Source organism: Varanus komodoensis, unplaced genomic scaffold, assembly GCF_004798865.1.
Source record: "Varanus komodoensis strain SLA01 unplaced genomic scaffold, ASM479886v1 scaffold48, whole genome shotgun sequence".
NCBI lineage: Eukaryota > Metazoa > Chordata > Lepidosauria > Squamata > Varanidae > Varanus > Varanus komodoensis.
Window position 1 is genome coordinate 4,137,347 of NW_025336059.1, and position 24,937 is coordinate 4,162,283.

Genomic DNA, 24,937 nt, shown 5'->3' on the forward strand with positions numbered 1-24,937 from the left:
GTGTAAAGCTCCTGGGTCCAATTAGCCCATTCCAGACCACGTCATTCCGAAAGGGTTTGCGGCACAACTGGGAACAGTGCATTGTTGCTGGGAAAATGCATTTTCCCATCCCTGTCTCTCCCCACTGCACTGTGGGCTGCAGACTGGAGGGTGGCAAGAGAGGCCAGCATCCCTTCCGGCAAGACCGGGCTGGTATTGTGTCCCCGTGAGCCCCGATTCCACTATCGCACCACCTGGGAGTAAGTCTCACGGGACTCCAGAGGAGCTTGTCGGCCTGCACACTTGTCCTGACCCTCGCCCTTGCTCCCCAAGATCAGCTACGGAGCCACGACAGAGGCGCTGAACGACAAGGAGAGGTATCCCTCCTTCTTCCGCACCGTGCCCAGTGACAAGCGTGGCCTGGAAGCCATGATCGCGCTCCTGCTGGCTTTCCGCTGGAACTGGATCGCCATCGTGGGAAGCGACGACGACTACGGGCGGGAAGGCCTCAGCCTGCTGTCCTCCGCGATGGCCAAGGAGGGCATCTGCGTGGCTTACGAGGGGCTGATCCCGGCGGACATGGCCAGCCCCCACCTGCAGAAGAAGCTGCAGCAAGCGGTCAGGTCCATCAACGACACGAAGGTCAACGTCGTCATCCTGTTCTCCCACGACCGGCCGGTCCGGGCCCTCTTCAAAGTGTGCTTGGCTCTGGGGCTGCGCAAGAAGGTGTGGCTGGCCACAGAAGCCTGGGTGATGTCCGAAGTGGTCATCAGCCTGGAGAACATCCGGTCCGTCGGCACGGTCCTCGGGTTCGTCATCAAGGGAGGGAAGGTCCCGGGCTTCCAGGACTACGTCCACCGTCTCCTGGAGCAGAGCCAGCGGGACGACTTCTGCCAGGCTTCCGAGGAGGAGGCCCGCCGCGTGGGTGCCAACGTCCTGGGGAGGCCGTGCAAGCTGTGCAACCACATCACCCAGCAGGACCTCAGCATGGTGCTGGCGCACCGGCAGACCTTTGCCGTGTACAGCGCCGTGTACAGCGTGGCGCACGCGCTCCACGAGGCTTTGCACTGCCGCCTTGGGTGGTGTCAGAAGAGGAGCATCAAGCCATGGCAGGTGCGTGAGAAGCGGCAGGAGGGTTCGGATGGGGCTGGCAGAGTTGGAGGCACGCGGCTTATTCCTGGTTACCGGAAGGAGCGTCTCCTTCCAAATGTGCCCGCCCGCCCCATGAGATGTGGGGCAGAGGCCCTTCTCTGGGTGCCCTCCCTGAAGATTAGGAGGGTGGCTACCCAGAGAAGGGCCTTCTCTGCGGTGGCACCCCGATTGTGGAATATGCTCCCCAGAAGTTTGCCTGGAGCCGCCACATTATTCTTTTCGGTGCCAGGCCGAAACCTTTTGATTTTCCCAATGTTTTAAGACCTGACTGTTTTAATTGGGGTTTTATTGTTAGTTGAATTTTCAGGATGCTGTGTTTTATTTTACTTTTTGTATTATTAAAGCGCCTTATTATTAAAGCGCCTTATTATTTCCTCCTCCTTATTAAAGAGGAGGAAAATGCAGCACTGGGGATTCCGCTCTGTGTGAATCGGACGGTGTTCCACAGCAGGGTTTCTATTCCATTCAGTGATGGTAGTGCTGCATTTTCCTCCTCGAAAGGGACTAGAGCAGTGGTGGCGAACCTGTGGCACGCGTGCCACAGCGGGCACGCAGAGCCCTCTCCGTCGGCACGCGAGCCCGGTCGCCCCAGCGTCGCCCCAGCAGCCAAGCATCGGGTAACAGCGCACACAGGGGCCGTGCGCAGGCTCGGAAAGGAGTAGCGGCACCAGGCAGTGATGTCACGAGCCGCGACTCGTCTGAGCTTTCGCATGGCCGGTCAGTGCGCTGCAAGGGGAAATATACGTATTTGCTTGGACCGGCTGTGAGGTGTTTTTTCTAAACCAAAACCTGTTTGCAGGTTTTATTGCAGTGTTGGCCCTTTGCGATCAATAAGTGGGTTTTGGGTTGCAGTTTGGGCACTCGGTCTCTAAAAGGGCCGCCAGCACTGGCCTAGGACATTCCCAAGGATGGAGGCCAAGCCAGGAGGCACAAGGGAAGAGGGCAAATCCACATCTTTTGGGATTTACTCATATGGTCCCGGTTGCTCCCCTTGCAGCTGCTGGAGAAGCTGAAGACCATCAGCATCAACGTCAGCAACCAGTCATTCCACTTTGACCAGTCCCACAGCATCAACCCGGGATATGACATCATTGTGTGGCGCTGGAAGGGCCACCGGGTCAATCATTTCACTGTCGGGAACTTCAGCCACAAGCTGAGCATTGATCCATCCTTGATCCAGTTCCACACCAAAGATCACAAAGTAAAGGCGCAAGCGAGAGAAAGGCCTCGGACGCCACTCCAAGTGCCTTCTCCAGATCAGAATTTGGGCCTCGGGTCGATTATTCCTGGTGGAGGCTGATCATACTGAGAGCAAGCATAAGGGCGGGCTCGGGCAGAAAACTAGTCCTTCCACTTGTGTGGATTCGAATACGTGAATGGGACTGAGAAGTAGGAAGTTCTTCTAGCTCCCGGGAAGCAAAGGAAGGAGACGGTATGAGAAGAGTTGAGCCCAAGGACAGACACGGAGGAGGTCCAGACAGGAGCAATAGGGAGACAGCCTCAGGGAGAGGCTGCTGAGACTGGGGAGGGGGGGTCCTTGAATGGAGAACAGCCCCTCCCTCGAGAGCCAGGCTGCGTAGCCAAGCGCCCGGTGGGATGAGGAGCGTGTGTGGAACGGAAGCATGATTGGGACCCAAATGAGCTCATAGGGAGAGTTGTGGGGAGTCGGCGCTAGGCCGGGTTCAGCAAAGCTGCTCAGCTGGGGGATTCGTGGCGGGAATCCACAGAGCGCGTTCTGCAAAGCAAGGACCCGCGTCTGGTGGTGGTTGGAGGGAGGAAAGGGAAGCTGAGCCAGGAACCCCAAGGGCAGGGGCTGATGGCGCTGCTCTCGTCTCCCCTTCCGCCCAGCCGCCCCGCTCAGACTGCCTTACATCCTGTCAGCCCGGGCAGCTCCGTCGGATGAAAGGGTTCCACCTCTGCTGCTATGACTGCATCGGCTGCGAGTCCGGCACCTTCAGCAGTTCCGCAGGTGAGAAGCGCTTGGGCCAACCTCCCTCTTTCCGCCCTGCAGCCGTTCTTGAGCAGAGGCGGTGAAATCCACCTCTTCCAGATCTTCCAGACATTGCAGGGCGGTCTTTCTGCTCTGCCATATTAAAAGGTAACAATATCTAAGCACCGGAGGAACAGAATTCCTTCCAACCAGAGTTCTAGAATAAGTCCCCAGTGGGCGGGAAACACGGAGGTATTTCTCTCTCAAAGACTAATTTGAAAACTGAGCAACACTGGGCTATTCATGGATTGAATCACCCGTTGCCCTGCTCTTTTCCAGATGACTCCACCTGTTCCCCTTGCCCCGAGAGCCAGTGGTCCCCCAGGAACAGCACTCGGTGTTACAACCGTGGCGAGAAGTACTTCTTCTGGCTGGAACCTCTCGCCATCTTCTTGCTCCTCCTCTCGCTTTCGGCTTCGGTGCTCTCCTGCCTGGCAGCAGCGCTCTTCCTGAAGAACCGCCGGACGCCGGCGGTGCAGGCCGCCGGCGGAGACATGTGTCTCCTGGCGTTGCTCGGCCTGGCCCTCCTCTGCGTCAGCAGCGGGCTCCACGTCGGGAAGCCAAGCCCGGCCATCTGCCAGGCGCGGCAGGCGGCCTTCGCCCTGGGGCTCAACCCCTGCTTCTCCACCCTCACGGCCAAGGCGCTGCAGATCATGCTGGCCCACGACTTCCCCGAGAGCCGCCCCACCTGCCTCCACGCCCTGATCCAGAGGCGGCCCTGGGCCATCGTGGCCTCCAGCTTCCTGACGGAGGCCCTCCTCTGCTTCGGGTACCTCTACGCCGCCCCACCTGTCCTGGTGAAGAACCACCAGCTCCTGGCCACCCAGGTGCTCATCCACTGCCACATACAGTCCTGGGCTGGCTTTGCCGTCGTGCACAGCCACAACAGCCTCCTGGCGCTCACCGCCTTCCTCTGCACGTTCATGGTGGGGACGCCACCCAAGAAGTACAACATCGCCCGGGGCATCACCTTCACCGCGATCGCCTACTTCCTCACCTTGGTCATCTTCATACCCACCTACGCCACCGTCAAGGAGGTGCACCGGCCCGCCGTCCACATGGGCGCCGTCCTAGCATGCGTCTTCGGGCAGCTCGCAACCTATTACCTGCCCAAGAGCTACATCCTCCACTTTAAGCCGGAATGGAACACTCCCGACTATTTTCAAGACCAAGGAAAGGTGCGGAGCAAAGACTCCCAAGATTAACTCCACGGGGAGCTCCGACAGGGAAACAGGGACCGGGCCGCGGATGGGGAACTTGAGTGGATCATCAGTCTAACAGCATTTTAATCGGGGTGTGTGCTTTAAAGTGTTTGTTTTAAGTCCCGTGTAGATACAGATCCGTCACTGTAAACAGCATAGAGACAGGCAAGGATGGGCGCCAGGCAGAGTAGGAACGACTTGGCAAGGGGGTGGCCAATGCGACCCGCTTACGGCAGACAACCATGCTGTGCTGGCCTCCTCTGTTTGAAGGGAGGGAGTCAAGCCTAGCCTAAATCAGTTGAGCCTGGGCACCACTGGCATTAGTCCGGCCTTAAATCCCATACACGTTCTGTGGATCCAACCCCAGGAGCCATGCAAAGGGAGAAAACAGGCCGGGAATTTACTCCTTCATCTTCGCACCTGGAAATCAAACTGAGCGAGCCACTCAGATCACCCGGACGGTCCGGCCCACTGCGAAGAAATGCCTTGCAGGAAGTTTCGTACATTTAATCATTTCCAAAAGTGCATCAACGCATATCCATTTACATATGCAAACCTGATGCAGATCTACACGCTCTCATCCCCCTTGATTGTGATTTAGAGGTTTCCCAGTGTATCATCCATTGTGTTCACCACCTTTGTCCCAGTCTGAGGTTGCAACCAGGTCTGTTTACTGCTTAGAGGGAGGCGCCAGGGCTGCCTTAACAGCATGACGGGCCCCGGGCAAAGCAGTGTCCTGGGGCCCCTCCGACAGCTACAACGACTGTTAATTTTGGAAGTTTTCCCATTTTCCAAGGGTTAACATACACAGATTAGTATGGGGCCCACAGGCAAGTGCCCATCAGGCCCAGGCGTAAAGACGGCCCGGGGAGACGCAAAGGTGTAATACAAAAGGTTAATTTTTCAGACATTCAAATATATTGGTTCCGTCCCCGCTTTTTTGCCAAGGACATGAACAGAACTGGAAGTACTGGCCCATCATGCAAATAGTTCCCCCTTCTGGGTTCAACCTGAAATGAATATGCAAAAAGTCAGCAAATGATATACCCTCTAGGACATTTTAGGAAGGAAAAGTCTGTTAAAGCATTGAAGACCAGCTAAGAGAGAGAGAGATTATACTGAAATGAAATTAAAGCACTTTAGAAGTTAATGCCGGCTACACAAACATAGAAGAAACAACATTTCTCTCTGATGGTAGGCTCACTTATTATAAAACAAAGATGCTCCAATTACAACGTACTTTCCAGTGATCAAATACTGATGCAATTCAGAGCACCCCAGACACACCATCGCCTCACAAAAACAAGCACAATTCTTTTGTAAATACTTGATTTAAGTTGCAATGTTAATTTAGTTTTTAGAGAAAATACCCATTTTTCAAAGCTACATATATATTGAGTTTCCTTCTGCTTTTCAAACAACTTCATAGCAACTCTCTTTCATGGTACTCTAATGCAAGGAGCCAACTGAAATTAACATGATAATGTGTTGAGCAAAGGCTGCCTGGAATTATTGTCGCTTTTCACAACCAGAGGGTACTGTCTGTAGCGGAAGGGAAAGCTTGCTGCATATGAAAGGTAATTGACCAGAAATGAGAACTCAACTTCCAAAGAAACACACACACACACCCCAGGGGGCAAGCAGAAAAGGGGAAAATGGCAACCTTTTCCTTGCTAAAAATTCGGGACAGGAAGACTATGTCAACTGTGCTACAAACAAACACACCACCTCATTATGCCTCTCATAAAGTATCGCCGCAAATGAAGAAAAGACATAGGAGTTCATTTCTCACATAAAATTAAAAGCTTTTTTTTAGTTTTTAAAATAGCATTTACACATAAGTAGCTATATATTAACTATACAGACAACTTGAGTTTTTGATACAATATCTACAAAAAGAAAGGATTCAAAGTATGGAATTGCCATTTAAAATGGGGAACTGTGCAGTTCATGCCATTATGTCTTGGAGCTGAACCAATTCTAGGAGAAGGAGGTAAAGAATTCCATCTCCTTTATCCTTATGGAACATCTTTCCAATTTTCTCTATTGTACATAAATTCTTTACACATCTTTCTAATCAATGATTAGAATTCATCATTCTTTTGAAGTTACTCGTTGCAATCCAGTTAAATGCAGTTTTTAAAAAGGATAAACCAAAGCGAACTCCACCAGAATTCTTCAGTAGGTTGTCAGTTCCCCCACTGAAGGGGTCACCAAGTTGACCTAAGACCAGACTCAGAACCAGAATGAGACAAGAAGTTTGAAGCTATGCGGTGAGGAGGGGATTGTCCAGTCATGTTGGAGAAAACATTCAGGGATGAATGACTTTGAAAGAGGAGGGGAAACACGAGGTCATCAAGGGAGACGGCCAGGCCTCTGAAGGGCGAAGACTGATGTAATCCTTAGAATATTACTTTTTGTCTTCAACCTGGAAAATATTACATCTGTCATCAGCCAAAGCTACACATCCCACACATGGCTTTCAACTGGGCCCAGTAGGACATCTTCGTACACGAAGGACCATATTGCAAAGTTGGATCAAGTTCAGCCCCACAGCCCAAGGGGGTCACATATTAAACTTTTCATGCGGAGATTTACGGGGGGAAAGTATACAATGGGTTGTGTGCAGTCTGAGAGCCAGACTGCGGACTTGGGAAACCCAGTTCTGGTCCCCACTTGGTCATTGGGTGACCTTGGGCCAGTCACTCACTCTGAAACTAGCCTACCTTTCAGGGCTGTTGTGAAAATAAAAACAGAGCGGAGGAGACCCTTGAAAGCTGCATTGGGCTCCTCACCAGAGGGAAAGAGGAGGGATAAACATACAACACAATAATAATAAAAAATGCTGCATGAACATTTCAGCTAGATCAGTGTTTTTTAAATTCACTGCTACATGCATATCTTGAGTTTTTTTCTCTCATGCAAGGAGTTCCAGGTGGCTAAGAAGAGTCTGCATGTTATCTTCACAACAGCCCTGTGAGGTAGGCTAAGCTAAGGGTCAGATATTGGACTGAAGTCAGTGGTGAGGTTCCCGGCTGAGTGAGGACTAGAACCCGGGGGACCAGAGTCCCATGGCCAACACTGTAACCACTGCGCCATCCCGGCTCTGCCTGAGGACAAGTCCCATCTCAAATTAATTCACAGGCCTGGGAAATTAACCCCATCCAAGATCTTGGACAGCCGTCATTTGAACAGACAGCAAGAGCAGCTGATCCAGCATAAAGGCGAAGCGCCACACTCCCAACATCCGTGCATGGAAAAATCATTTATCAGTCTTTCCACCCTCTTTTCTTGTAAAGGGGGGTTCCTGCCATCTCCCAGCAGAAAACCGAATTTTGGCTGGGAACTGGAATGGAGCATGCTGGGAAAGGGCACAACCAACTGGCTGGCACCTCACACAACATGATATTGCCAGTCAGACTTGTTTCTTTTTAACCCCACTCTTCCAAGTTACCTCTGTGGCTGTTTCTCCCCTTAACTCGCCCTCTCTTTCCTCCTTGCCTCCCCCAAATGGTGGGGGACATACAGGTAAATTTTTGCATGGTGGTCTGTGTTGGGGGGTGGAGTGCTGAAGAAAGTCTCAGACATTTTCTCGAGACGGGCGGCGGGGAGACGATCCTGTGACATTCCAGCCAGGAGTAGGGAGAGATTTTCCTCTTTCCCTTTAATTTAGTCAGGGAAAGATAACCCACGTGGAAGAACGCAAGATGCCCTTCCTGCACCACGCAAAAAGCACCTGCTCCGCTTGCAGACGGTCCCTCGTTCCTGGACCTGCAGTTCTGTGCCCCCACCCTCGAGTCACACCGAGTCCTCGCCCCCCCCGTCCTACCGGGGTGCCAGGGCCACAGTCCAGACAGGGGAATTGCTGAAAGGAAGGCTGCTGAGATCAGACAAACCTCACCTGAGCCCAAGCCCACACTGGGCTACAAAATGACATGCCAGTCAAAGGCCTGAGACGGCAGCCAGCGCCTTATTCCGGAGCAACTCCGCTCGCTCGGAGGCTCACCTCCAAGGATGCTCCTAGCCTCCAACACATTCCGAAAACCACGCTCTCTTCAGGATCACCTTGCACCGTTTCTAAAGCGTATGCTGGAGGGGCAAGCCGCATTAACCACTCCCCGAATGGGAACAGGACAGACTTCTCTCCGTGCACAGCCACGCTTCCCTCCAGCACAGAGGAAGCTTCCCTCCAGCGGATCCAGGCGAGAAAGCAACGAAAAAGGGATTTCTGGTGCCCCCTTTGGGGAAAAGAGCAACAGCGCCACCCACCGGGCGAGCGAGCAAGAGGCCATACCCACAACTCTCCCTTGCCTGGGCTGGAGATTACTAGGCCAGGCTGTCTGGATCTAACACTACAGTTCTTCTTCGATCAGGACGTGAATGCCCGACACGACACGCAGGAAGGGTTTGTGGTTTGGGGTGGAAAACCCAAAGCCCTGAATTTGGGCGCTTGTGTGGAGAAGCAAGAAGGGCAGAGGTGGGCAGACGCGTGGCCGAGTTTCCTGGGACAGCCCTTGTCCAAGCGGCTTTTCCTTCTTGGAGTAAAGACCTGGCACTGATCCAGGCACCCGCTGTGCACACAGAACCGGCAGGGCGAAGCCAGGACCCAGGATCCCAAGCAAACGGGAAGTCCGATTTCCATCCACAGCTGGGGAAGGACCACTGGGACACAATTTTGCTTGAACAAGCGCTAGGTTTTACAGCTGGTGTCTAACACTGTCCTTATAGCAAAACATTAAAACATAATCAAAACAAAACAGACATTTCTTTTCCCTGGCTGGAGCAAAATAAACAAACAAGAGCATTTTTTTTAAAGGTGCAAATACGCATGACTGGATAATAGTGTGTGGTTGCTTCTTTTCTTCTTTTTAAAGGTACAATATAAGGTACACTTCCTTGATGAAGCCAAGGACATATTAAAATTGCACTGGGAAGAGATGCCACAGAGAACGAAACTCGTTATGGTATGTGAAGAGAACACCAATCTATCACATTCAGAAAATCATGGGAAAAAGGGAAAGAAAAAAAGGGGGAAGATTCCACTGCTTTGTAGATATCTAACATCCCACAACCCCTCTTTCTTCTTTGCTTGCGAAACACAAAGCCAGAGTCTGGAAGATGGCACATGCAAAGGACAGTCAAAGAGGGATTACTCTCTTTCTCTTCTCCCATCTCTTTTCGAAACGCCCAACATCAATTCACAAACGAAAAAGGGACCCTCACAAGAGATCCTCCGCGCAGACTCTCCGAAGGCACTTCCGTTCACATAATGTCAACAAAGAATTCACACGGGTTGCCCATGGCCTTTTGGAAGGACTGGCGGCTTCCGGTCAGCTCGGGAGGGACGGAGCTCAGTTCTCGCACCGGCGGGCCCCCCGGGGGACCACTGGTCCCGTAGACTTTGGAGCCCAGCTTCGGGAAGTTGTACAGCGGGGGCACACCCGGAGGCCCGTACGAGTGGTGGCTGCGGGGGCTCCTCTCGCTGGGGGAGGCGGAGGCGTGGCTGCGGCGGCTGAGCTGGCTGGCGGGCCGCTCACGCCGCCCGACGCTGCCCCCTCCGGCGCTCCGGGTGGCGGGATCCGATTCGCTGCCACTGCCGGCCGACTTGCAATCCTTCTCCCGGCTCAGCACCCTCTGGCTGCTCCCGCTGTTGCTTCGGTTAGAGCCGCTGCTTTTACTTCCTGGGGCGGGGTGGGGTGGGGCGGGGCGGGGGAGAAGAGAGAGGGCGACGGGATGTGAACAGACGGAAAAGAGGAGTGTAGGCTGGCTCAGCACTGCCTTTCCCCACAAGACCCTCGGTCCTTCCCCCCCAGAAAGGATGAAACAGCTTCCAGAAAGGTTCGCAGAGGTTTGCATGCTATGGAGGGCTATGGGGTCGGGGTGGGTACAACTACAGGGACGAAAGCAGACGACTTTCTTTCATGCATGGATGCTCAAATACCAGGTCGTATGATCCGCAGAAGCAATGACACAACATTTGTTTGGAAAAAGGCAACCTGGCAGGGGAGGGGTAGGTGAAACATAGAAGCCAGGGCAAAGGTTCAGTCTGTGATCTAACCAACAAACCCCGCCAGAGCAATTGGGGAATAGTGCTTCATGGAATTATTCTATCTGAGAAGCCCCAACAGATCAACAAGTTCTATTTCTGTTTACAAGTGGGCACCGCATCAAAATGTTGAAGCAGAATCTCTAACTGGACCAGTGCTGTTTCCGTCTTTCAGTCAATCGGGACATCCCAACCTTTGCTGATGGATACTTTCCTTCCGGTGCCTCCGATCCCATCTAAATTAAAACATAGTCCCCCACCTCAGCCAAAATGGGGAAGTGTGAGGTTTGACACTGAAGTGCTAACCACGATCTGGAAGCCAGCATCAAAACATGGTTGGAAGATCATGGTTGTCAGCACATTTTGACACCACATTCCCCCATTTTGGATGTCATAGAAAAGTTGGGTTCATGAGTGCAGCGTGTGGTGGGGATGCGGCGGTGGGTGGGAGAACAGCTTCAAGAATTCTTGGAGTTCTCCATGGCTGGAAGAATGGGAACCACCAGCGCTCTCCTTGGTGCTGAAAGACCTGTAGCGCTATCCATGGTGCTGAAGAGATCAACGTCTCAGCGCTTTCCATGGTGCTGAGGAATTCTTGGAGCTCTCCATGGGTAGAAGAGCTGTATCTTCACTCTTTGTAAATCTGGCCACCTGTAAACTGTTATTTGTTGACTGATATCTGCTGATCAGTGCTGGGAATCCCCAACTGAGCTCCATTAGAAGTTTGGTGCCCTGTAGAGCCTTGGCCAAGATGGCAGGGGAAACTCAAAAGAAGAGGATACACAGCAGGGAGAGAGTACGGGAAGCAAGCTAGAAATTTCAGGGTGGGCAGAGACGGAGGTCATGAGAATCTAGATGATCATGCCATGGATCAATCGTTGTTTACATGGAGGTGTGAGATGCTTACCCATCCTAGCCATTCCTTTATGAAATCCTTCAGTCTAAGGCTTGCTCAGGACAAAACAAGGGAAAAAGCGTTACCGAGAAAGATCCCCATGGCAAGAGAATCGAGACAACAGCAGCAGCCACAGCAGCAAACCAGTTCAGAAAGGCCAAAGCAGCAGAGTATCCGTCGTGCGTTTTGTCCCGCACCAAGAAGTCGTCTGGATCAGCCCAGACAACACAGAGTCAAGGGGTCACCACATGGCGATCTCAGAATGGCTCACGGATCTGGTAGGGAAGCCCCTGCAGGTGAGGATCAGATGTACCATAGAGGGCTGGGGACTCTGTGGGGAGGAATTATTTTTGGAAAACTGGACCAAGGCATTGTTCCCTTGCACCTCTCCCACCCAAAGGACCACCAGGGGGCGCTGAGAGTGGAGCAGGTTGGGGTTCCTTCTTCCCGGACCTCCACTGGACATCGAGGCTAAGTGAGAGCAGCGAGCCTAAGGCAACCAGGTGAGTTCATGACCGAGGCAACATTCGAACTCAGAACTTCCCGATTCTCAGTTCATTCTCTGCACCGCCACATTATGCCAGCTCTGTTTGGGAAAAAACTTTGTCTATGCAGATCAGAGGCTATTTCATAGCTCGCTCATGTTGTATGACTTGCCTCCCTTTATAGGGCACCTGGAGCAGAATGAATGGGTCCCCCATTTGAAGGGAACATTGTTTTACTAAAACAAGAAATAAAAATACATTGCAGCCCATCTTTTGGCCCTTAGGCCCACGAGGCAGTGTGCAGAAGGAATATCAAAACATTTAAACCACAAGGACAATGCGAGGCCTGCTTGTGGTAAACCGTCCCGAGATGCCAGTAGATGGACAGTCTATAAAAGCTTTAGATAAAGAAAACAAACAAACAAAACCTTCAGAAAGTGAAGCTTAAAATCTGTCAAGGAATTGCTCCTGGGAAACAAGCAAAGAAGGGACAAGATCTTGCCCCTCCAGGCAGGGAGATGCTCCACTTCCACCAAACAAACCCCTTTCTGTGGTGGAGCACAGAGCAGGGGCCTCGGGCAAAGACTATAATCTATGAGCAAGTTCAGACACTGGGCGGGGGGCGGGGGGCCTTTCAGAGACACTCGAGCCATTTGGGGCTTTAAGCTCGGCATGCTAATTTTGGTGCCACGCGACTGTCCTCAGACGTGGTCCTCCAAGCATGCCCCGGAAGGCACCAGCTGCCATTTCCAAACAATCTCCAAGGGCAGCCCCGGGGGAAGCATATTGCAGCAGTCTAGCTAGAACATGTAGCAAGGCAAGGCATCGCTGCGGCCACATACATCCTGAGTGCGGATGGATGCCAGAATGAGTGATCTTTTTGATTTCGCACACTTACAGTGACACGGCCCGCAAATGCGTGAGGAGACGGAAACAAGCGCCAAACTGAGCCCTGAGCAGCTCCCAGGTGCCTGTCATTCCTACAGAAGAAGTTTCAGCACAGCCAGCTCAACCTACACCCTCCATCCGAGATGCTAAACTTGGCCAGACTGGCTCCATATTTTATTTTAACTTTACACCTATGTTACCCTCATTTAACAAGGTTGTCTCTTCCACTGCTCCGAGGTCTGCAGGGAACTTTCTGAAGTGGGAGCAGGAGCGGCTGCATTGCATGGAAAACTCTACCCTCCCGAATGTGTGAAAGGACTACCAGTCACAGGGCAAATGACGCACGGTTTTGCCAGAGCTGCCCCCTAGAATCTGCCGCCTGAGGTTGCCGCACTCTGCCCAGGGAGAGGGCCGGCCCTGACTTTGGCAAAAAGAACCACACACATCTGAATACAAATCTGCAATCAATCCGGCATAGCTTTGGGATGAGAAGCCAGACTTTTATGAGACCACCCGCAGGACACAGCCATGGAAGCTAGAAAGCACAGATCAGCTCCTGGGTCTGGAGAGCGGGCAAACCGCTAGATTTCTGCAAAGCCGCCCGAGGAAAACGGCCATTCTCTATTCCATGCAGGAGGCACACGCAGGAGCACGAGAAGAGAAAGCGGGGAACGGAAATGGGAGCGGAGGGGGCTCAAGCCGACAGCCAGCAGAAATGGACAGGAGCCGGAAGACCCCCGCCCTCCGAGAGCTTACCTTCGCTGTGCTGGCTCCCTGCGCTGCCGCTCCCGTAGCTGAAGCCCGGGTCCTGGTAGGCCGGTGGGAAACACGGCGGAGCCAGAGGGTACTGGTAAGAATAGCCTTGCCCCAGTGGCCACGGCGCAGACGGGTGTGGGAGGGGACCCAGGGTGTCTTGGTCCGAAGCGCCGCTGGAACCGTTGTTCAGGTTCAGTGCAGCCAGATCTAGCGGGGAGAGCGTCAGGCAGGCCGTTAGCAGGATAAAAGACCTTTTTATTCAAGCAGCATTTTAAATGTTAATATTATTGAATTTTTCTGGCCAGGGCGGCTTATTTTGTATTGTATATTTGTAATTTATTTTAACGTACATATTTTAAAATGTTATTTAACTTATTTGTTGTAAGCCGCCCCGAGGCTTCGGCGAATGGGGCGGCATCAAAATGTTTTAATTAATTAATTAATTAATTAATAAAGGCGGGCAACCGACAGGGCGGTCGTGAGGCCTGGGCCTGATGGGCACTTACTTGCCCGGGGGCCCCATACTAATCTGTGTATGTTAACCCTTGGAAAATTGGAAAACTTCCAAAATTAACCCTCGTCGGAGTTGTCGTAGGGGCCCCAGGACACCGCTTTGCCCATCGTGCTGTTCAGGCGGCCCAGGCAACAGACCTCATCCCCGCAGGGCCAGGGGAACGTCTGCCCCGAGCAGCTCCTTGGGCAGCCCGAGCAGATCAGCCTGCTCCAACCCAACGCCCTGCAGATGTTCTGGACTGCAGCTTCCAGCAGCTCCGGCCAGCATGTTCGAGGGCAGCTGGCGGCGGCAGCGGTGTCCTTGGGATTTCGTGGACAACAGCTTCTGTCTTCTCCAGGCAGCGTAGGCAGACGGACCTGGTGAGGGGCGTGTGGTCTGAGGGGGCAAACTAGCTCGCCCTGGACACAGGGCCTGACTTACTTCCACAGAGATCTCCGAAGACGTAGTAGCACTGCTCCGAGAAGGTAATTTTGTTCACAGTGTGCCTGAGGTAGCCGTGTTTCAGCATGCTGCTGGCGTACTTCCGGGCCTCCCGTCGGTCCTTGAAGCCCTCTACGTGCGTGTAAAGCCAGTCGACCACATCTGCTCCTGGGAACGGGAAGCAGGTGGCTCAGGATCCTACCGTGGCAACTGCACAACCACCCTGCGAGGTTGGCTTGCGTGGCCACGGGAGTTCCGCTGAACCAAGTTGTTGTTTTGCACAAATGGGCTTCACAGTGTGAAACCCTAAATTATATATATATAAAAAAGACCACTGTGAAACCACCAGCAAAAGAAGGAGAGTTTTGTTTTGTTTTGATTTGATTTCCACTGGGAAAAAGTTTTTGCCCAAATTTTTAGTTCCCTGCTAGCCCAGGACTTCACATCTCTACATCTAGGTCAGCCTTTTCCAACCTGGAACCCTTCAGATGCTCTGGACTGCAATGCCCATCAGTCCCAGGCAGCATGGCCAATGGCCAAGGGTGATGGGGCTTGTAGTCCCCAACCATCTGGAGGACCCCAAGCTGGGCAATGCAGTTGTGAGGCAATGTTTCCCGAGCACATGAAGCTCACCTATCACTGCGTTGCAGATGGTGATCTTCAACCACATCCTGTCCCGGATTTCGAGGCCCGAATCTGCTAACTGCATGACTTTAACGATGGTGGCCATGTCACTTTTGACAGTCAAGGGCGATTCGTCCAGTTCTAGGGAATCAAGAAAGGCTGGAGATCATTGCCAGGAACGGATGGGGCAGCCAGGGGAGGGGAGGGGAGGGTGTGGGAGGGCAGAAGAAGCGAGAGAGGCAGCTGAGAAACTCCGGGCTCCCATGTTTAAGGGAAGTGGAGTAAGAGATAGGCTGATCCAGGGCCTCGAGGCACGATCCACCCATACATTCCCCTCCATGCAACTCTGCTTCAGCGGAACTCAGGCGAGGAGGGATTTGAAGGACCAGAACCCAAAGAGTTGCCAGAAAGCCAGGGTCAGGAGAAGTCTTGGATGCCCACTGCACAGACCAAGCAATCCCCAAGTCTGTTGACACACCAAACTTCCCATTTCTAGGCCTGAGCTGCCCCGGGGCATCCAGAACAATTTGGGAGATTTTTCCGGAGCTGCAGTGGTAAAGAGAGACACCCTTTCCCCCACGGGTCATAAAGATTGTCTTTCTTAATGAAATGCTGCTTTTCAGGGCTTGCGCTGTCCGTCGAAAAGGACAGACCAAGAGCACTGAAGTTCAGACAATGCAGACACGTGCAAACACGCCCAGGAAAGTGACCGTCCGGCCCTTGCCGTCTACCCACAAACCTCCTGGGTTCTTGCAGGCAACGAGTGATGGTCCATGCCTTGCTTTGCAGCTGAAAGTTAGTTTGGTTAGTAGCAAGAGAAGCATCGTGTGGGTTTTGTTCCATGACGTTCCAAATTGAAGATGTGGGGAGCAACAAACTGGGGGGGGGGGGGCTAAGAAAAGTGGGGCTGTGGAAGCAAAGCAACTCTCCCATTTTCATGCATCCAAAGGCCCACCATTCTCTGCCTCTGATACCAAAGATCTGGGTGAAATTGGGCGCTTCCTCTCCTAAGCTGGTGTCCTGCAGAAGGGTGGACTGCAATCCCCATCATTTCCAGCTGTGCTGGCTAGGAGTGATAGGTGCTGCAGTCCAACTGGCGGCACGGTGGTGATTTGGCAGTACAGCCCCATGGCTTGCAGAAGTGTTTACCTCCACCTGGAGAAGGTATTTTGGGCCGCAAACGGAGCTCGGTGGATCACGCTGGACCAGAACGCTTTGCCCTGCAACCACGGACCATAAAGGGAAAAGCCATCCCTGCCCCCCAGCGATGGTGGGGAACGGCCCGAGTCACAAAGGGAGGCCCCAGCACAGCACAGGAAAGCGGACTTCAAATGCTCCGAGTTGCACGGCCTCGCGCTCTCAACCGTGCCAGTTTTCCCTCTGACAGGCCGCCAAGTCTTCCGTACAATTATTATTGTAAAGCTTTCTAGGCAGCCCTCATTTCGTCAACACGATTACGAGGGCGCCTCTTTCCTGAGCTCCCGGCTCGTCTCTCCAAGGCTCCGATACGTCGGCTGCCACAAAGGAATGCAAACACCGTCACAGCGTCATTTGCGGACGGCCAGACCGACCCGCCGTGCCAATCCCTGCCCCAGGATTGTGCAAGATGGGGGTGAAACAGTTGAGAAAGGGATTCTACGACCGGCAGCATGGAGCCCCTTTCTGCCCGGCGGCTAAGTTCCAGTTCCAGTTCCGAGAAGCTCTTGGGGTTCGCAGGGTCAACATATGAAAAGTACAGAAGCACCTGATGTCGAGTCATGCTCTCCTGCTCAGCTCAAGAAAGGCGTTTCAAGTTCCTGGAGCTGGGCTAACAGTGTAAAATTGCTCCAACGGAGCAAAGCTCAGGGAACCCAGGTTCCATTTGGGTGCCAGGAAGCGCTTCCTGACAGTCAGGACCCCGAGGGTGTGGAATGGGCTTCCACGGGAGGTCGCTGAGGCCCCATCGGTGCGGGTGTTCAAGGATAGGCTGGACATGCACATGGCCGGCATGTCATGAGCGGAGCCGGCTGGAGCCAGGGGTCAGACTAGATGGCCCGGGAGGCCCCTTCTGACTCGCTCTGTTCTATGTTTCTATGAAAAATGCTTTTCAAGTAAGCTTGATCTGTAACCAGGTTGGCTTGATTCTAAGTCGGGACTGTTCAAGGAGCTACAACGAAGTCCTGTACATACCTGAAAGAAAATTCAGCACATTGTTTCTATTTTAGATGCCAGGAAGTGCTTCCTGACAGTCAGGTCCCCGAGGGTGTGGAATGGGCTTCCACGGGAGGTGGTTGAGGCCCCATCGGTGTGGGTGCTCAAGGACAGGCTGGACGTGCACATGGCGGGCATGTCATGAGTGGAGCCGGCTGGAGTTGGGGGTCAAACTAGATGGCCTGGGAGGCCCCTTTGGACTCGCCCTGTTTCTATGTTTCTTTGCTTCTATATGGAATCATAGCAATTGTTATTCTGGTCTTTATTCTTTCAAATTGCTCCTCTCTGTTTTTTTTTTAATAGTCCCGGCTATTGGGCAGTATAAAATGGAATAAACAAGGCTTGCAGCCCTGCAAAAGAGCCCTCTAGGAATGTGGGGACAGATTCTGCCTTGGGGAAGGTGGGCTTCGACACTGCAGCCAATGCCAACAGCTGCAGAAATCAGCCAGGTGGTCCCAGAGGATCCCGTGGGAAGCAAAGTGAACATGCTAACAAGGAGGAAGGTAAATCAGGCATCACTTATCCCAGCATCCAGCTTTGGCTAAAGGGGGCAGGACTGGCTAGGAAGCCACAGACATGTGTGGGTATTTGGGGTTCTTTTCTTCCTGCAAGGCTTGTCTCTTTGGGGGTCAATGTTTGGAATTTGTCTCTTTCGCCCTTTAGAGCCAGTCTAACTGGCTTGTACTAACTTCAAGCGTTTAGTCCAAAGACCACTGTCTTGGCCTGATTGGAGGGAGATGAAGAAGCCAGGAAATCTCCGAACAGGGAGAAAGGGGGAGGGGCCAGGGAAAGGGGCGTGGCTTTCCAAGGAACTCGGAGGGCCGCATCTGGCCCTCGGCTCTGAGGTTGGGCATCCTGGCTCGAGATACGAGCACCTTGGATTTTTCTTTTCTTTTAAAACTCTTTTTAAACTAAGGTCATGTCACTCAAAGACAAGAATCACCCAGCAGGCCAACTGCTCTCTCCTTTTTGATTCCCAAAGTGAGGCCAGCGTTTATTGCAAGCCGTCCCGAGATGTTTCTGTAGGGGATGGAAAATAGAGAAGCTTTTAATGAATAAATAAATTCGGAAGCTGGTCGCTGCCCAGTGACGGAACCGAACGAGGAAGCGCTGATGCCTCGGCTCGAAGGAAAACAGGCTTCCCGCAAGTTTCATGCTCCCCACAAAGGAAAGATGGCCGTTTTACCGGTGCTTTTATTTTGGGTGGGGGTCTGCATTTTTGCTCGCTTGTTTGGTACTACACTGCCAGCCCTGTGCAGGAGGAAAACCTGCCCGGTCGTGGCGGCAGTGTGACTTACTTTCCGAATCGGGAATTGAGCTTGTTAGTGAGGAGCTGGTAGAGGTGACCGTACTCATGGAAGGACTCATACCGTAACGGGGGTAAGCTCCCGTCAGGGCCGTGGTATGAGAAATCCAGGCTGCAGGGTCGATTGGCCGTACCGGCTCAGCTGGGAAGGGGAGAGAGAGAGAGAGAAAGGGGAGGGTGGATAAAAATGAAGTGGGTTAGCAAACCCTTTTTGCAAATCAAACCACAGAAGCAGTTAGCCGGATTGCTGTTTACTAGGCTGCAAAGAGGGCAGTGTGGTCTAGTGGTTAAAGCTTTGGACTGGGGACATGGAAAACCTGGGTTCTAGTCCCCACTCAGCCGTGAAGTCTGCTGGGTGACTTGAGTCAGTCAATCACTGCCTCACCTACCTCACAGGGTTGTTGTGAAGACAAAATAGAGAGGCTCTTCCTTGCAAAAGGGAAAAAGGAGGAATATTAATTTAGTACATAGTTGCCTAAGTGCATGCAAGAGATGGCATCACATTTTATATTTTTATAAAATGATATATTTTTATATTATTTAAAATTCATATTATTGCTATTTATATCTACATCCTGTCTTTTTTCCCTTTCAAGAAATTCAAGGTGGCTTACGTAATCTTCCACCTCTCAGTCTGATCCTCACAACAACATCCCTGTGAGGTGGGCTGGGCTGAGAGTCTGATCGGTCCCACGTCCCTCTGAGAGTCCCAAGGCTGAGTGAGGATTAGAACTCCAATCTCCAGAGTCCCAGCCCTGCACACAACCCTACACTGAAATACACGGTTAAATGCACATACCGCATTTTCTTTTGTCTGCCCTGTTTCCTCCACTGAACAGTGTCACACAGGGGTCCCCATGATCAAAGGGTCCCTCTTGCCACAGTCCAAGCGAGACCCCTAAACCCAGAGCACAGTGGAGATGGCTGCTAACTCACCCCTGGGGATTGTGAAGTAACTCCGGGGAGTTGGATCCCAGCATTTGGCCACAGTTAGACTGATGGGGCTGGAAGAGAAAAGGAGGAGAAAAGAATAAAGCCAAAGAATGCATTTCTGAGCACTTCCCTTTAGCATCCAAATGGTTCCAGGATTCTAATTCTGACAGCAACCCACCCCGATTCTAGGCTAAACCACACGGTCAGCTGCCCGGTTTTTATTTATTTATTTATTAAAACATTTTTAATACATGTTTTTAATAAATGTTTCAAGCTGGACTACACTGCTTGAAAGCAAGAGCAGTAGCATAGTCAAAATACCGAATACTCTGCCTTGCAAAGAGCGCTTAAATAAAGAAACAGAACTACACGTCCCTGCTGGTAGAAAAGTAGCATCTCCAGGAGAAAGGTCTGCATCTTGAAAGACTAGCTTTCTATATGCAGGAAGGGCAAAAGTCATGTTTTTTTGCTGGGGGAGCATCCAGAACATCATCTCCCAGCTTCTCCTCCCTCCCGCCAGCTGCCTGAAATGGTACAGTCCCACAGCAAATGAACTCTCGGCCCAGCCATGCTTGAACAGCGGCCTTCTCCTAGGATCTCCCTGGGGAGAGAGTTGTCTCCCGCTGGCCTAAATTCAGGGAGGAACTTGGGTGCTTGCCCGGTTCTTCGCACGACGAGCCGTTCCCCGCAAGCGTGGGCCCGCGGCAGAGCTTACCCCGGCTTGGAGACGATTTCCCGCAACACCCGGACGGCGTCGTCATTGCTCATGTTCTCGAAGTTGACCTCGTTCACCTGCAGCCCAGCACAAAAGGTTCGTTTCCGGGATGCCTCTTCCGAGGCGACAGCTGGCGCCGTCCTCCAACGGCATCCCTTAAAACCGACTTCTCCGGACGCTTTTGGACCCAGCTCCCAACATTTCCAACCACGGGCTGGTGGGAAGGGCTGTCCAAAGGATCCAGGCTGGGAAAGGAAGCGTCCCAGAGGCCCAGGCCTGGCCTGCCCCAGCACTGCAGGGGCTCGGGAAGGCACGCACCTGCAAGAGCATGTCCCCGGGTTCGATCCGTCCGTCCGCCGCCACGGCCCCACCCTTCATGATGGAGCCGATGTAGATCCCGCCGTCACCCCTGTCGTTGCTTTGACCCACGATGCTGATGCCCAGGAAGTTGTATTTTTCTGTAAAATGAGGAGCAGGGGGAAATGACCGTCCAGATGGTCGACTGAACATGCACGATGGGATTGCTGCTTGAAGTGTTCTCAAGCAGCCTTCCCCAACTGCTATGCTGGACTACAACACCCATCCGCACACCCCAGGAGAGCTCCCGCAAGACCCTTGAAGCGGATTCTCCCGCAGCGGCTTTCTGTGCAGTGGGGCAAACCAAACATAGAAACAGAGCGAGCCAGAAGGGGCCTCCCGGGCCATCTAGTCTGACCCCCTGCTCTAGCCGGCTCCGCTCACGACATGCCCTCCCTGCACATGTCAAGTTTCTCCCCCGCTTGGCGTTCATACACCCTTTCAGCATCCTGGGTCTCAATGCCTGCACGAAATTTCGTGACTCCACGAAAGCAGTACGGGCTTACCCATGTTGAGCGTGACTGTGATGATGTTCAGCGACATGGTGGAGTCCGTGATGCTGCTGAAAGAGGATGACTGGAAAACATGACAAAGGAGAAGCTGGAACAGCTTTGCCACTTCAGCAGCTCAGGTCATGGCTACTGGAAGGGACAACTGGGCAAACTGGTTGTGAGAACACCACCATAACGGACACAACACCTATGAACTAGCCCGACATGATGGGCATTAGCGGAGGCCTCCCCAAAAATGCCTCCTCCAAGGGAGGTTCAGAGCATGGGAATTTGGGGGAGGGTCTTCTCAGGGGTAGCCCCCTGGCTCCAGAACGCCTTACTCAGCCCAGCCGGCCTGATGCCAGCACTGCTCTTTTCCATGATAGTGTGACTGTCCTCCATCGCTAGGCATGTGACAGCCCTTGAGAAGGCTTTCAACAGGTCCTGAGACTTTTACTGTAGACGGTTTTATTTTTAAAAATTGCATTTACGTATGTTCATGGTTTTATAGGATGGAAGTGATTCGTGTTTTGGGAGGTTTTAATCTTTGTAAACGGCCCAGAAAGAAATGGAATGGAATGGGAATAAAACTAGACCAGAAAAGCCTGCACATACTTTTGTCGACCTTTTCAGGTTCCAAAGAAACCGAAGAAAGAACCGTTTCATTTTGTTTGGCTAAACTTCTCTCTCTGGTTACCTGGGGAAGCCTGTGGCTCACCAAAGGCGACCAGGTAATTCAGGAAACGGCCCAGAAAGCCCCTACATGGGTACAACCCGGCAAGGATGGTGTCTATTTGCTCACGGCCTTTGCCGCACCAAAATAACCCACTGACCATCAACCCGGCAATAAAACCGATGGGGAATTTCGCCCCACCCCTCATCCGACCCCACAGAGCAGAAGGGCCCACCCTGTCGATCTGTCGCATCTTCTGTTTCCTCCGCCGGCGCTTGTGCTTCCGGATGAGACGGGATGAAGTGCTTTGTTCTGTGGAGCTGCTCAGTCTTGGGAAGGAAGAGGAGAGAGTCAGGGGAGGCTCTGGTCACGGGCTCCGAGCAGCGGGACGAGATCCCTCCGAGGAAAAGCTCCGTCTCGATGCCTGCAGCACCGAGACGGCGACGGGGCCGGCCCGGCCAGACAGTGGGGCCGGCTCTGCCCGAGATCCCAGACGCAGGTCAGGGGAGCGAAAGTAAGTGCCCCCCAGAGCCAGGCGGCTGAGCCGAATTCAATCGTGGAGAAACGCCTTCTTCCATATTTGCCCTCCCGCCCCTTGAGATCGGCGGCAGAGGCCCTCCTCCGGGAACCCTCCGGGAGAGACATCAGGAGGCAAAGTACCCGGAGGAGGGCTTTCTCTGCGGTGGTGCCCCACCTATGGAATGCGCTCCCCAGAGAGGTCCGCCTGGTGCCGTCGTGATTTGTTTTTCGGCGCCAGGCTAAGACCTTTTTATTCAAACAACATTTTAACAACGCTGAATAATATCTATAGGTTTTAATTGTGCAGCCAGGGTGTTTCCAGGTTTTAATTGTATTTGTATTATGTTTATTTATGTGAGCCATCCCGAGGCTATAGAGTGATGGGACGGCATACAAAAACTCTAAATCAATCAATCGATCGATCTCTCGGGGGCCGCGTCCCAGTGGTGGGCAGGGCTGAGGGCAAGAGGGCCGTAGCCGAAGACCAGCCGATTCTAGCTTGCTGCCAGAGAGGCGTTCAGACCCCTAAGTGTGTGGAAGACGGTGCTGCACAAACCCCAGGGAACCCTCAAATGAATGGCAGGCAAAGGACAAGGGGGGTGGCCCTCCAGAAACGTGGGGCGGCCCGGCTGGAGCCTGGAGGGGGCTGCTGGGCTGGAATCTGCCCAGACCCTCCGGCCTCCCTCCAGGGGCCCTTTCGCACGCCAAGCTTTCGGCTCGCTCCGAGGAGCAACCGGACACGAGGCCCAGCCCGGGCTGCGGAGGCACCTGGCTGCAGAGATTACACAGAGCCGCGCGGCAAAGACGAGCCTTGTCCCTCTGAAGGACGGAAGGAAAGCGGACAGAAACAATGGGCTGGTTCAGGTCGGCGGCCTGCAAACCATGATCTCACCCGCCGTGTTTACACTGCAGCGTGAGAGCGAAGGCAAGGCCAGGGCATTGCACTTCCTCCCGAACCTGGCACCCTCCGCTTGCGGGGGACTACAACTCACATCATCCCCACTTCTTGGCCATGCCCTGTTTTTGCTAAAGGAAACCAAAGGTGGAAAGAAAGACAGACAGACAGACAGACAGACATCCCCAAAGGTTTGGGGTTTGGTGCTTCTTGCAAGCTCCAGTCCAGATCCATTTAGCTCAGGATGACAAAAGCTCAGCTCTGGGGCCAAATCCAACACCTGGGATTCCTGATGGGGGTCACCCCTCGCCCCCGTCAACCTCATCCCTTTTTCCCAACTGCTGATTGTCTGGCGCTCTCTGGCTTTTGTGCCGTTTCCTCCTGATTCGGAAAGGTTGGAATGCCTCTCCTACGGCGTAACTGCTGGCTGGCAGAGCGTCTGTCTAAAATATGCTTTGATATTGTGCTGTGAGCTTCTGCCTTTGGTTCTCCCATGTCGCATTCATCCCAACCCCCCCCCCCTCCGGTGCCCCCTCCAAAAAGCTTTCCAAGCTGGAACACAACCCTTGGGCAGAAAGTGATGTGAGACACTAATTGCAATTCACACAGGTTATCCTATCAAAATGACCCCATAAGGTACATTATACCCATTTTACAGACCAGAAACTGAGGCTGAGCATTTCTTGCAAAATTACAGGCTTGCAAAATTCACAACAGTTTGAGGGGGATTTCCTGACTCTTACACCCTGGATCCAATGCTATGCCAGGCCAAAAAGACAGACAGATTTGATTTTAAAACATGGCTTCAAATAGTCTTTCTACTACAAACTCATTGGGCAAACTCAAGCCATAGTGGCTTTGAAGTCTAAGGGGAGATAGCCTCAAACCTGGTACTGCTCCAATCTTCTTGGAAGAAGGGATGCCAATGTTTAATTACAGGTGCAATTAAAGGGAACTTGGGCTTTAGGGGGGAAAGCAGTTCCCAGAAATATGGGATTGAATTGCTCATTGAAAACTTTAGACCAGCTCTGCTGAATTAGACCAAAGCCTTTATCAGAGGCGGGTGTCTTATTTTCCCACAACTAGACAACGCTACCAAGCCCCTAAGCTCTCTGCTAAAGACCCCCCTCTTTAATCAAAGACCTTTCTTCTTCCAGTTTGGAAGAGACCTAGCTGCGCTGACTTACCAACAAATGAAAAAAAAAAAAAAAACACTTGCTATGCTCAGAGGTACTCCTGCCCAAGCATGTGTGCATTTTTTAAGAATCCCCTTCCGCCCCAGCACTGCAGCAGATTTCCAATGCACACACACTTCCAGAAAGAAAAAGGAAAATAAAACCCAGGTACTCACACGCAAGCCGTACACGAGGAATGCCTCCCCTTTCTATGGATACTGGGTCCTTTCCAGCAGGAGCTGCCCTTCCCAGCCCCATGAAGCCCCTGTTGGACGCCCCGCCGAGGAAACACCGAGCCCGGCTGCTCCGGAGTCAGGGCCAGACTGAAGCGTTGCTACTCTGCTCCTCTCAAGCCCTTGCGCAGAAAACCAGCCCCTTCCAGGGGTCCCTCCCTCCCCAGCAGCCCCCCACCTTCGGAATGTCTCATCCGCTTATGAACTTCATCTTTGTAATATTAAACAACATACCTTGGGACATTCCACTCCTCTGCTCTGGCAGGCTTGCGAGTGCCAGCTCGGAAAGGGGGAGTGGACGCCCCGGCGGCAGAAGTCTCTGGGGCTCTGCATCTTGTTTTTTCCTAAAGGGCAGATAAGTCCCGGCTTGCAGGTGGGGGCCTGCTGCTAAGGCGCTGGGATTTAGCTGGGCACGACATGCCGTGCTCCGGGAATCGGCTTAGTCCTGTCCTAAGACGTGCCTTTCTGCAATGGAAACAGTCCTTTCCTTGACACACAC

The 24,937-nt window shown here is 52.8% G+C and overlaps 2 protein-coding genes across 6 annotated transcripts in view; one reads left to right on the forward strand and one right to left on the reverse strand.

The window, feature by feature from the left end:
• TAS1R3 (taste 1 receptor member 3) overlaps positions 1–6,078 on the forward strand; it is a 7,097-nt gene extending 1,019 nt beyond the window's left edge. The window contains exons 2-5 of the mRNA XM_044445283.1: positions 313–1,092; positions 2,129–2,332; positions 2,980–3,100; positions 3,401–6,078. Of these exons, the coding sequence (XP_044301218.1) occupies positions 313–1,092; positions 2,129–2,332; positions 2,980–3,100; positions 3,401–4,326 (2,031 nt within the window). The 3' untranslated portion in view covers positions 4,327–6,078. The remainder of the gene's footprint in view (positions 1–312; positions 1,093–2,128; positions 2,333–2,979; positions 3,101–3,400) is intronic.
• Positions 6,079–6,103: 25 nt separating this feature from the next.
• DVL1 (dishevelled segment polarity protein 1) overlaps positions 6,104–24,937 on the reverse strand; it is a 71,390-nt gene continuing 52,556 nt past the window's right edge. For 2 of the 5 annotated variants that reach the window (XM_044445278.1, XM_044445280.1), the window contains 10 exons: positions 21,852–21,945; positions 20,959–21,028; positions 20,414–20,553; positions 20,096–20,172; positions 19,384–19,451; positions 18,440–18,589; positions 14,961–15,092; positions 14,328–14,495; positions 13,394–13,600; positions 6,104–10,004 (listed from right to left, as the gene is read on the reverse strand). In XM_044445278.1, the coding sequence (XP_044301213.1) occupies positions 9,586–10,004; positions 13,394–13,600; positions 14,328–14,495; positions 14,961–15,092; positions 18,440–18,589; positions 19,384–19,451; positions 20,096–20,172; positions 20,414–20,553; positions 20,959–21,028; positions 21,852–21,945 (1,525 nt within the window). In that variant the 3' untranslated portion in view covers positions 6,104–9,585. The remainder of the gene's footprint in view (positions 10,005–13,393; positions 13,601–14,327; positions 14,496–14,960; positions 15,093–18,439; positions 18,590–19,383; positions 19,452–20,095; positions 20,173–20,413; positions 20,554–20,958; positions 21,029–21,851; positions 21,946–24,937) is intronic. The other 3 variants (XR_006416197.1, XM_044445279.1, XM_044445281.1) reach the window with 3 other exon arrangements.